The 12,183-nt window shown below is 44.2% G+C and overlaps 1 protein-coding gene across 1 annotated transcript; it reads left to right on the top strand.

Annotated features, from left to right (window-relative positions):
* The first annotated feature begins 5,752 nt into the window (after nucleotides 1-5,752).
* On the top strand, nucleotides 5,753-9,329 carry LOC123102097 (nucleolar GTP-binding protein 1-like). The gene is made up of 3 exons (XM_044523382.1): nucleotides 5,753-5,877; nucleotides 6,319-8,398; nucleotides 9,080-9,329. The coding sequence occupies exon 2, from the start codon at nucleotides 6,350-6,352 to the stop codon at nucleotides 8,354-8,356; it is 2,007 nt and encodes a 668-aa protein (XP_044379317.1). The 5' UTR covers nucleotides 5,753-5,877; nucleotides 6,319-6,349; the 3' UTR covers nucleotides 8,357-8,398; nucleotides 9,080-9,329.
* Nucleotides 9,330-12,183: the final 2,854 nt, after the last annotated feature.

Here is a 12,183-nt window from a genome sequence, read left to right as displayed (position 1 = left end):
GGAACTAAAGGGGAAGCCGAACGGCCAGAAATATCGGCAGGCCCTGATGGCGGTTCTAATTTGCAGCGCGTAACTCCATCGTGCCGCACATAACTGCATCGCGTGGCAACGCGCGCGGCGCAACCACATGCATATGGGGCCCCGACGTGATCGTGCACACGCCTAACCACTGGCAGAGCACGCGCGGAGGGACGCGAGCAGAGCGCTCCGCGGTCGCCTCAACGATGATCAACTATTTCTATCTCTATTCTTATAAAAGACCGAGTTGGTGATGATGGTGTGCCTGCCATCGTGTAATATAGACCGTCCGATCTATATCTGACGGTTAGAAAGCAAACTATGACAATTTTGCAAAAAGATGCCCGCACCTTTCTCCACACTTGCAAATAAGGACTTCTCTCGTTCATCCTTTTCTCTCACAAGATAAACTACTCATACAAATGTATCTTGATGTTTCGTGCAACGCATAGGCATCTTGCTAGTATATATATGCATATAGCAGTTGAACGCGCAAGGAAAAGCTGTTCACAAACCGAGCGCGCCGACGGACGCGAGCAGAGCGCGCCGCAGCACCTAACGGCGAGCAGAGCTTGCCGAGGGACGCAAGCAGAGGACGGCACAGTGATACGTGACAAATAAGACGAACTGTGCAAGCGGTGTCGGAGACATCAAGCACGAATCAGATTAGAGTTGCGTGTGCGATACATGTCATACAGTTGATCCATCCGAACTGTTTATGATGGAATAAGCCATGTGTGTTACGGGCAAACGCTTGCTGGTATATAACCTTAAATTTAACCAAAACAGTGTTAATGCATGTTATAAAAATTGTATAGCTGGAAACTATGTTCAAATACGACTCCAACAATATAATCTTTGGTGACATACATTTGTATTTTATTAGTTAAATCCTACTTATAAACCAGAACGGGGGAATAGTAGGTAATTAAATCGCAAACGTTTTTTTATTAAACACGTCCTCTCGCACGTCTTGTCACCCCGCTGCCGCAGACGGCTTACAACGCAAGCTTGCATAGCGCGCGGGAGCGTTGTTTTGGCCAAACGGTGACGCCAATAAATCGTGGGTGAGCCCGTTCCCGCACAACCTCCCAGTTTCCCGCGCAAGTTTCCCACCCGACTCGATGAAATCCCCCAAAATCGCAATGCTTACCGGCCTGCTGTAAAAAGCCTCACGGCCGACGAGTCTTGCGTCGCATTTTCCCATCCCTTTCTGTAGCTTATTTCGTCTGCTTCTCCCACAATCGCCAATGGCACAGATCCGTCGTCGTCGCTCAGCCACTCCGTCGTCATCGAAGGACAGCTCCAGCTGGGAGGCTACACCACGGCGGCAGCGCAGTCCTCGGTGTAGTGTAGTGCGCGTGGCGTCCCTGTTGGATGTGTGCGGAGCACCTAACGCGATAAAGAGGTTGTCAATCCCTTCACGGTTACTTGCAAAAGTGAAATTGATAGAGATAGATGAAACTAAACAAAAGGTAAAGTCATGGAGCCTTAGTAGGAAACATCTGCAATAACGCTTTTTTTACTTCTTCCTCAACATATGGGGCCGGCAAAATCTCATTCATCGTTAATGTCACCTTTACCGGCACATGATTTAACACGTCAGCCACGCCCGTGCACTCCCTCAGATGTGTACAAGTTTTTGTAGAACTTCAGGGCTAAGTGTTGCATCTCAAATGGATTATCCGTGAGTTGTCCATTTGTTTTTTGCAAAGCCATTATAAGGTTTTTTCGTCATTGGACCGAGACACATAGGTGAAAAAGAATGAGTGTTTCTATCATTAGCCGAGAACCATTTGATACGCGACCTTTGACGCCACATCAGCTCGTCAAATCGATTAGCCGACAATCCCTATTTGGCGCTCCAGGCGCTGATTATTATTGTTTTTGCAAATCGGCGCCTGCAGCCACGTTAGGTGGGCTCGGCCCAACTACATTATTTTTCTGTTTTGAAACTCAAAAAAGGAGTGAGGGAAAGTGTGCGCAATCGGGAATCAAACCTGCGATCTCTTTGTTAACAGTTAACTCCACTAACCACTACCGCAACCCCGCCACAGGTGCATAAAACACCTTTCCTCCTTTTATATGTACAGGAAATGCCCCTTATGTTTTCTGCGTTTTTTCCTTTTCCTTTCCTTTTTATGTTTCTTGTTTATTTTTTTTCTTAAATATGTGAAATGTTTACAAATGCACGATATTTTATTCCTAATTCCTGAACTTTTTTTAAATTGATGGACAAATTCGATGAACTTTTTCCAAATTCGATGAACTTATTTCAAATTCAATGAACTTTTTTCAATTTCTATGAACTTTTTTTAAAAATCAATGAACTTTTTTCCAATCGAATGAACTTCTTTTCACAATTGGTGAACTTTTTTTCAAATTCGATGAACATTTTTTTCAAAGTCGGTGGACTTTTCTCAAAATCAAAGAACTTTTTTCAAATCCGATGATATCTTTTAAAAAATTGATGAAGTTTTTTAAAATTTGTGAACCTTTCTCTAAAATTGATGAAATTTTTGCAAACCGATGAACTTTTGTCAAATACGTGATCATTTAGCTCATGAACTTTTATTAAAATTTGCCAGCTTAGTCCAAATTTCGTGAACTAATTTCACATTTCACAAACTTGTTTCAAAATTCAAGAACTTTTTCAATCGATATTTTTTCCTAATTCCTCAACTTTTCTCAAGTTCATGAACATTTTTCATTTCCGCAAACTTTTTCCAATTTCTATAAACCTTTTTTAAAATTCATGGTTGTTTTCACTAGTTTTAAGAATCTATTTTCAATTTTATGTTTTGCTTTCATATAAATTATGTTGGGTATATAATAGTTTATGTCAACTAAAGAAAGGGCCAAATAGTGATGTTTCCTTACAATGGACAACCAACAATGTTCCTGACCTTGGTTCAAATCCTCCTTCCCAATAATTTATGTTAGGAATTTACCTTTTTCCCTTTTTCTTTGCGTTTTCTGTGTTTCAAAACAGCTTATTGGGCCAGCCCGCGAGGAGGGGTGCTTCAGGTGCCGGTTTCCCAAATGATGCTGAAGGCGCCACATAGGAGCTTCCCAATTAGCCGGGACCTCCTATATGCCGGCAAAAGGTCATGGTTTCGCACAAGCACGGCTAACCGGGCCGCCCAATTTACAGCAGCACGCGGCGCATTCGCAAGATTTAAAAAGGAAAAAAATAGGAGCACTTGCTGTGTGATTCAATCACACACCCTCGTTGCAAGTCGTGTGCTATGCTAGCCGCTGCACCAGACAAACACTGGTGCAAGATTTGAGCCACACTTAAAGAACGAAAATGACATCGGCAAAACAAAATCAACCGTTCCTTAAAAGTCCCAACAACTGAAGTTCATGACATGACTCGAACCGACGATCTACTGCACGTGATCAACGTCGCAAGCCACCGCAATTTCTCAAGATTTGGTGTCCAAAATGGCAGCCCAGTTTATATGAACATTTTTTTTGAAATTTTGAACGTGATATTCTTTTTTGAGATTTCTCAACAAATTTTAAAACTCTAACATTTTGTGAAAACAACATTTTTTGGGAATCTCAAACATTTTTTCAAAAAAGGAACAAATTTGAGAACACGAACATTTCTCAAAATTATGAACAAAATTTTGAAAAAGAGGAACAAAAATTGAAACACTATGTTTTTGAACTTATGAAAAATATTTTCAAAACATTAAAATAATTTTAGTTAGCGAACAAATTTTGAAAATATGAACATTTGTTGAATTTTTGAACAAATTTGGAAAGTAGGAGCATTTTTTGAAAGTCACGAACATTTTTTAAATTTGTGGACATAAATTGAAAAATGCAAACATTTTTCAAAATTAGCCAAAAAAATCTAAATCTTGAAAAAATGAACATTTTCCGGATTTGTGAACAAATTTTAAAAGTAGGAACATTTTTTGAAAATCTCGAACATTTTTTAAAATTTTTAGCAATTTTTGAAAATATCAATATTTTTCGAATTTGTGAACAAATTTTGAAAGTGGGAATATTTTGTGAAATTCGCAAACATTTTTTGAATTTTCGAACAAATTATGAAAACATGAACATTTTTTGAATTTGTGAACCAATTTTAAAACCGGGGTGCTTTTTGAAATCATGAATGTTTTATTAATTCGTAGGAGAAACTGCAAACATTTTTAAAATTTAAATCGTACCCTGAAATGGTAAACATGAATTTGTTTTTAAATTCTGAACATTATTTGAATAGAAGGGAACAAAATTTGTAATTCTTGAACATTTTTTAATAGAATGGTACACAATTTGAAATCCTGAACGCTATGTTTGGATGTTTGCATTCGGGCACTGCATTGGGTATTGGCATTTGTCTAGACCGAATATCCCGAATACCAGCGTTTGGTTGCTCTTGGCATTCAAGGGTGGCATTCGGGCTCGATATCGAGCGGCCCGCCCCGAAGGCAAAAAAACTCCTGGCCCAATTTAGAGCGTCTGTGCTCTACATCGATGAGGTATTCAGGATAGAGACTAAAACGAGCGCCGTCCCTTCTAGGCTCGCATCCCCGCTCGAGACAGGAGGTCTCGCCCGTGCGTGACCTAAGGAACGGCGCGGCGCCACCCTCCCGCGCCTCTCCTGGTCAGCCGCCAGCGCCACCCTCCCGCCCCTCTCCTGGGCAGTCGCCGGCGCCACCATCCCGCCCCTTCGTGCTCCCTTTCCTTTTCCCCCTCCTAGTAGAGTTGTCCCCCTCTCATCTCCCTCTTATGTGCAGGCACGGTAGCAACTAGTTCAAGCTCCGGCGGCCGGCGTACCTCCATCCCGAGCTCCGGCGGCCGGGGCATGTTTGTTGTTGACCGCCTCCCTCCCCTCTTCGTAGAGCTCTGAACCTCTCCCTTCTCCTCTGTCAAGTGTCCGGTGGACCTCCTCTTTGCTTGATTTTTCTTCTTTCTCCTCCGTGCAGAACGCGTGACCAAGATTAAGAAGACCAATGGCGAGCTCCACTCCTCTGTGCAGAACGCGTGGTCGAGATTGAGATGACCAACGGCAAACTCAATTCTTCACTCTGACCGTCCAAACAGCATTTGGCATTCAACCAGAATATCAATCTGTGTTCAGAATACCTTAACATCCAAACAGCAATATTGCATTCAATCTCAATACCAATGTCCTCTGATATTGGTATTCAACCCAATGCAATGCCAAGCCTCCCAATGCAAACATCCAAACGGAGCGGTGAACATGTTTTTGAGAGTTGATCTTTTTCAAATTTTATATTCTTAATATTTAGAAAGAAACGAGAAAGAAAAAGGGAGACAAAAAAAGAAACATATAACAAAAAAAGTAAAAGAAAAACGAAAAACGAAAAATAAAAAATAAAGAAAGTAATGAAAAACAGAAAAAATAAAAAAAAGAAACAGCAGGAAAAAAGAAAAACGAAAAAACCATGCCTGGACCGGTTGGGAACCTTCTAGAAGGTTCCAAAACCGGATCAGTGAATCGCGCAATGGGCCGTCCCATTTAGTCGCTGGCGTCGCGCTGTCTGTGCGTTTGCACGACAACTTGACGCAATAAGCGTCATATAGGGTTTTGCCGATTAGCCTATCATTAATCTTGATCTCGGCCCAAAAAGATCCTGAGGCTAGGCCTCTATGTCTCGGCCGAAAAACAGGCTCGGCCCAAAAGTACGTCTCGGCCCAAAAACAGCCTCGACCCAAAAATAGGCTCGGCCCAATACAAACCCTATTCTGCAGGTCGCACGCTCTCCACAAAACGAACGAGCTGCTCCCCGGCAGCAGCGAACGCACCGCCGTCGACGCCTGGACTCGACCGGCGACCGCTGCCCCAAGCAGAGCAGCCTCTCCTCCCGACGGCAGGTAACCCCAACCCCAGCAGCCTCTCCTCAACCCCTTCATCTCCGTGACTTGCTACCCCTTGCTGTGCTGGGCTGCTCGCTTGAATGATATATATGCTTTTCCTTTCTGGTTGTGATGCTAACTGATTATATTTGTGCTTCAACTATGTTTAACCATCAACAAAGAAACTGGGGTTAGCCTTCTGTCCAATAGTATTTTTTTTAAAATCAAAGTTTTCCTTGTGTGTAACAAGGATTCACTGATAATGCTGGGCCTAGAGTCTTCATATGATTACATATTGATATTTCCTTAATGCAATGATTGCTAGATTTCTCCCTGGCCATGTTCTTTTGGAAATTGTGCTGTCTTGCATTTGTTTTGCACCTGTCTTTTCTTCTGCACTAGTTTCTTCACCGGTTTATCTGCATTGGATTGCCATGACATTTGTTTGTATTATTACAGGAAATAAGTAGCCAAGCTTTACAGTGGCAAAATGGTGCAGTATAATTTCAAGAAAATCACTGTTGTCCCTCCCGGGAAGGACTTCATTGACATAATCTTGTCCCGCACTCAGAGGCAAACGCCAACTGTCGTCCACAAGGGCTATGCTATCAACCGCATCCGCCAGTTCTATATGCGCAAGGTTCGCTATACTCAGCAGAACTTCTATGAGAAGCTCTCCACCATCATCGATGAGTTCCCCCGACTGGATGACATCCACCCTTTCTACGGCGATCTCCTTCATGTGCTCTACAACAAGGATCACTATAAACTTGCCTTGGGCCAGATCAATACGGCCAGAAATATCATTGCAAAGATCTCCAAGGACTATTTGAGGCTGCTCAAGTATGGAGACACGCTGTACCGGTGCAAGTGCCTGAAGGTTGCTGCACTAGGTCGCATGTGTACTGTTCTAAAGCGCATCAGTCCTAGTTTGGCATACCTGGAGCAGATCAGGCAGCACATGGCCAGGCTTCAATCAATTGACCCAAACACCCGTACGATCTTGATTTGTGGCTATCCAAATGTTGGGAAGAGCTCTTTTATGAACAAGGTTACAAGGGCTGATGTGGACGTACAGCCTTATGCCTTCACAACAAAATCCCTTTCTGTTGCTCATGCAGATTACAAGCATCTGCGATACCAAGTGATTGACACTCCAGGGATCCTTGATCGGCCTTTTGAGGACAGGAACATCATAGAAATGTGCAGTATCACCGCTCTTGCCCACTTGAGGGCTGCTGTGCTGTTCTTCTTGGACATCTCTGGTTCTTGTGGGTACACTATTGCTCAGCAAGCTGCACTCTTCCACAGTATAAAATCCTTGTTCATGAATAAGCCTCTAGTCATTGTGTGCAACAAGACTGATTTGCAGCCGCTTGACGGTCTTTCTGAAGAGGACATGAAGCTGGTAATGGAGATGAAGTCAGAGGCTATGAAGACTATACCTCAAGGTGGAGATCCTAGTGAAGAGGGTGTTTTGTTGACTATGAGTGCTTTAACAGATGAGGGTGTGATGGCTGTTAAAAATGCTGCATGTGAGAGGCTTCTTGAGCAGAGGGTGGAGATCAAGATGAAGTCAAAGAAGATCAATGACTGCTTAAATAGGTTTCATGTTGCTATGCCCAAGCCTCGTGACAACAGAGACAGGCCTACTTGCATTCCTCAGGCTGTTCTTGAAGCTCAAGCAATTGCTGCTGCAAAGGAAAAGAAGAAACTCGAGAGGGACCTCGAGAATGAGAATGGAGGTGCTGGTGTCTATTCCGCCAGTCTCAAGAAGCATTACTTATTGGCCAATGATGAGTGGAAGGAAGATATTCTCCCTGAGATATTGGATGGGCATAATGTTGCTGATTTCCTAGATCCGGATATCTTGGAAAGGTGTGAAGAACTGGAAAGGGAGGAGGGTCTTCGTCTTGAAGAAGAAGCTGCTCAGGATGCTTTCATGATTGATGGCCATGATGAATTAACTGAAGAACAGCGTGAGATATTGGGCAAGATTAGGAAGAAGAAGGCAATGCTCATCCAAGAGCATAGGATGAAGAAGAGTACTGCTGAGAGCCGGCCTATTGTTCCAAGGAAGCATGACAAAGATAGTAAATTCACAACCAAGAGATTGGGCAGACAACTCACATCCATGGGTGTTGATCCTACTGTGGCTGTGAACCGACTTCGCAGCCAGTCAAGAGGCCGTAAGCGTGAGAGGTCACTGAGCAGAGCTGATGGTGACGCTATGGACGTTGATGGCCAGCATTCCGACAAGAAACTGCGTACAAGGTCGAGGTCTAGGTCCAAGTCACGACCAATTGAAGAGGTTGTGCCAGGTGAAGGGCTCAGGGACACTGCTCAAAAGAAGAAGGCCATCAAGAAATCAAGGGACTCTGTGAAGAACAGGAATAAGGAGGCTCGACGTGGAGAGGCGGACCGTGTCATCCCCACCTTGAAACCAAAGCATCTCTTCTCTGGGAAACGAGGCATTGGAAAGACCAGCAGGCGATAAGCCAGTCAATCTGGACATTGCTGCTTGCGATCACTGGATCAGGTGTGGAACCTGTGCTTCACATGATTTCCACCTAGTTAACAAATCTTATTCTGTGCTATTGATAATAGACTGCTGTTTCTTTTTCATAGGGATAGGGCTGTTAAATCTTGACATCATGCTGATTGTTTAAACTAGATGCAAATGTTAGAACCAGCACCGTTGTTGTAGTTAATTGGTTGTTCTGTAGTAAGCTGAGAGTAGTTTACATATCGTACTGCACTCTCAAATTGGATTAATAATTTTCTTTATAATAACCTAATAAAAAAGCACCGCTATCACAAACTGGTCAGTGGTGATGCAAGCACTGTAGATCTTATAGAAGGGCTTGTGAAGTATTGCTTGAGCTACATCCACATTTATGATTATATATAGGGTATCAGCCTAACCCTTCAATTTTTTCCCATATGGATAGGGTTGTTGATCTTGAAATCGTGCTGATTTTGTAAATTGAATGCACCAGCACCGACCTTGTAGTCAATTGGTTGTGCTGTAGTGAGCTGAGTAGTTTGCATATCGTGCTGCACCAAATTCGATCAGTGAATTTTTCAATAATACATATTTAAATAAATACACGAAAGCACCGTTGCCATAAACTGCCGATTGGTGATGCAAGCAAGCACTGTATGGAAGGGCTTGTGATCCACATATGTTTATTGGAAGCTCAACTATTCTCTCCTGCAGGAAGTACAGGATCACTGCTATTTTTGGTGCTGCATATCTATCACGGGAGGCTTGAAAACCAAGCTCAAGCTGGCAGGAGGAGATACTACTAGTATCTACATTTTCATTTTTGCCTGTTACACTTTGTCCTCATTTGTTAGATTATGTCGATCGTTGCTGAAGTGTACGCAAATTTTGGTTTATTCCACACTTGTGTGGAGTGGACTTAAATTTTGTTTGATGGTGTCAATGTGCTGGAACGGGTCGCTGGTTCTTACTTTTATACTGAAGTGTGTTGGTGCTGTGATGTTTCAGCTGTGTTTCTAGGCATTGTGAGATTACAAGGTTGCACTCTGTCTGGCCTGTTGCACTTGAGGTCTGGAACGTGGGACTTTTAGTTGCTCACTGACGCAGTTGTTCTTCAGGTCAATTGTGAAGAACACATTTCTTTTCTTGTTTTATGATCTTGTTGCTGGGCGAAAACAACTGCTTCCTCACTGAAAAAGGCGCCGTACACTTCCAGAACAAACAAACAAAGCTCGACCCCGCTGGTCATAACAATTTTCCAGATCAATTACACATTGTAAGCATACAACACCAACCTTACTACGGTTATCTAAGATCCACTGAGCTTACTTGAGTTTCTTCTTACTCTGTAACAGCAGATTGTATATTTCTTACAGAGAATGCATTAGACCCTTTACATACGCAGTTCATGCAATCATGCTAGCGAAGTCACCGCTAATTCCTTATCTTGGCTTGTTCTTGACCACCTTTTATCATGTCCAGAATCTGATTCCGTGGCCAATGGCTCCAGAAAATCTCCTTTGAGATCATCAGCATGTGAATTCTTCTCAATAGACTTTTGCAACTTAATGGAATATTTCAAGTCTTTTATCTGCGGGGAATTATATGAGGCATGTTAAAGAATGCTGCAGGGAAAAAACAACAGAAATTATAAGCACCTGTTCTTCCAGGCCAAGGATCGTATCGTCCTTCAGCTTGAACTCTGCTCTCTCCCTGTGAATGCATCATTATCGGAAAAAGGGGAATGAAATAATATGGTAGGAAACGTGTGGTATTTTAGAATTGAAATAAATATTAAGGGGAATATTCAAACAACTTTTAAATAGGACTGTACATGAATATGTATATAGTTCAGCAAATCATTGCAAATAGTATCAATGTTCATAATGTGCCCCAAATAAATGTGTTATTTGACGAAAGTCCTATTCTGATCCCGAGCTCAAATGCACCTTGATGCACAGTAAAATGGTAAAAAAATCTGAATTGTTTTTGTGATAATTTTTACAAAGTTTTGTATGCCTGCAAAATTTCAGCATGAAATGACATTTGTGGAAGTCGTGAAAAAGAAAATCAATACTCTGAAATGTTTCCCAAACTAGCATTTTTGAAGCATCGATTTTGTTTTTTGTTTTCCAAGACTTCCACGAATGTCATTTTATGCTGAATTTTGCAATCATGCCAAACATTTGTTAAAGTTTACCACCCAAAAACTTTTTTAAATTTTTTTACTGTTCATCAGGGTGCATTTGAGCTCGGGAGCAGATACTCCACGTCCACTATTCGACTTCTTTCACATGACACACCTTGAATGACTACTACCAATTTCAGGTGGGAAGATCAAAACATACCTATTCCTTTTCCTGTCTGGCGCCATATATCCTAGCTCGTGAGTTTTTCATTCATCTACAGGATAATGCAAAAGGACATCAGTTACACCAATAGTGAAGCTGGTTGTACTTCATAAAGGAAAGCTGCATGATTTAAATACATGCTCACTTCAGCAACTTTATTTTTCTCCAACATTGTATTTTCGAGCTTAAATTGCATCTCCTGAAGCCTATCATTTATAGTTTTATCCGCAGCAACAGAAATGTTTCGTTCCCTTTCTTTCTTAGTTTCTGACAAAAGAGCCTCATAATACTGTGAATATGAACAGACACAGGTATATAAATGCATCAGATATACAGTACATACAACTATAACATGTTAGACTGTATTTACATATAGCTTCTGTATATGTCTTGTATATTGTATCGTACACCTTGGTGTACCCCTTATATATATGAGATAGCCACACCCTTAACGGGTGTCGTGCAGTTTCCCAAAACCTTGTGTTTAACATGGTATCAACCCTAACCGGTCCAATGTATTCCGCTGCCGCCGCCGCGACCGCATCCACATCCGCCACTGCCGCCGTCGCGCCAGCTCCTGCCACGGCGCCTGCGTCGCCGTTCCTCTCTTCGCGCCCCCTGGCCTCGGTCTACTCCGGCCAGGCCTCGATGGCGGGGCCTTCGTCCGATCCGCCGCTACCTCCTTCCCCGATCGCGCCACCGCAGGCCTGGGGCGCTGCGTACCCCGACCCGGCGGGTCCCTGGATGGGATCGGCGCCCTACGGGGCCCCTCCTCCGCCGACCGCCGGGCCATACGGGGCCCCTCCTCCGTCGACTGCAGGACCCTACGGGGCCTCTCCTGCGGCTGCTGCGACCAACGCCGTCGCCCCGTACGGATCGTCGTATCCGGCGGCCGCGGCTACGACGCCCTACGTCGCTGCGGCCCCGCAGTCCTACGGCGCCGCTCACAGCGGGTCGGCCCGGGCACCGACTGTGCCCTACGGTGCCCCGCCACCGCCGCTGCCCTACGGTGGATACTATCCACCTCCGATGGCCGCGTCCTACCCTGGAGCTGCTGCACCGTCCTCAACGTCGGGCCCTGGTGCATCTGCTGGATCATCCCACATGGCCTACTACACGTCGCCTCCCGTGGCTGATCATGCCGCGGCAGTTGCACCGTTCTACTTCGCGCATCTCATCCCGGTGAAGCTTACGACAGACAACTATCTGTCATGGCGTGCACAGGTGCTGCCGCTTCTCCGCAGTCGCTACCTGGAGGGCTACGTTGACGGTTCCCTGCCATGTCCTCCACCGCATCACCCGGCGTATCATGCATGGGTAGCTCAGGATCAGGCCATCCTCTCCGCGATCCAGTCATCGCTCACCGAGGGGGTGTCCTCCTTGGTTCTCTTCGCTGCCACGTCTCAGGAGGCGTGGTCTGCTCTGCACACGAGCTTCGCCTCTCAGCAGCATGCGCGCGCTCACACT

The sequence above is a fragment of the Triticum aestivum genome, chromosome 5A (genome assembly GCF_018294505.1).
Source record: "Triticum aestivum cultivar Chinese Spring chromosome 5A, IWGSC CS RefSeq v2.1, whole genome shotgun sequence".
In the NCBI taxonomy this organism is placed as follows: domain Eukaryota; kingdom Viridiplantae; phylum Streptophyta; class Magnoliopsida; order Poales; family Poaceae; genus Triticum; species Triticum aestivum.
Note: the sequence above shows the minus strand (reverse complement) of the source record. Positions and strands in the feature narration are given on the sequence as shown.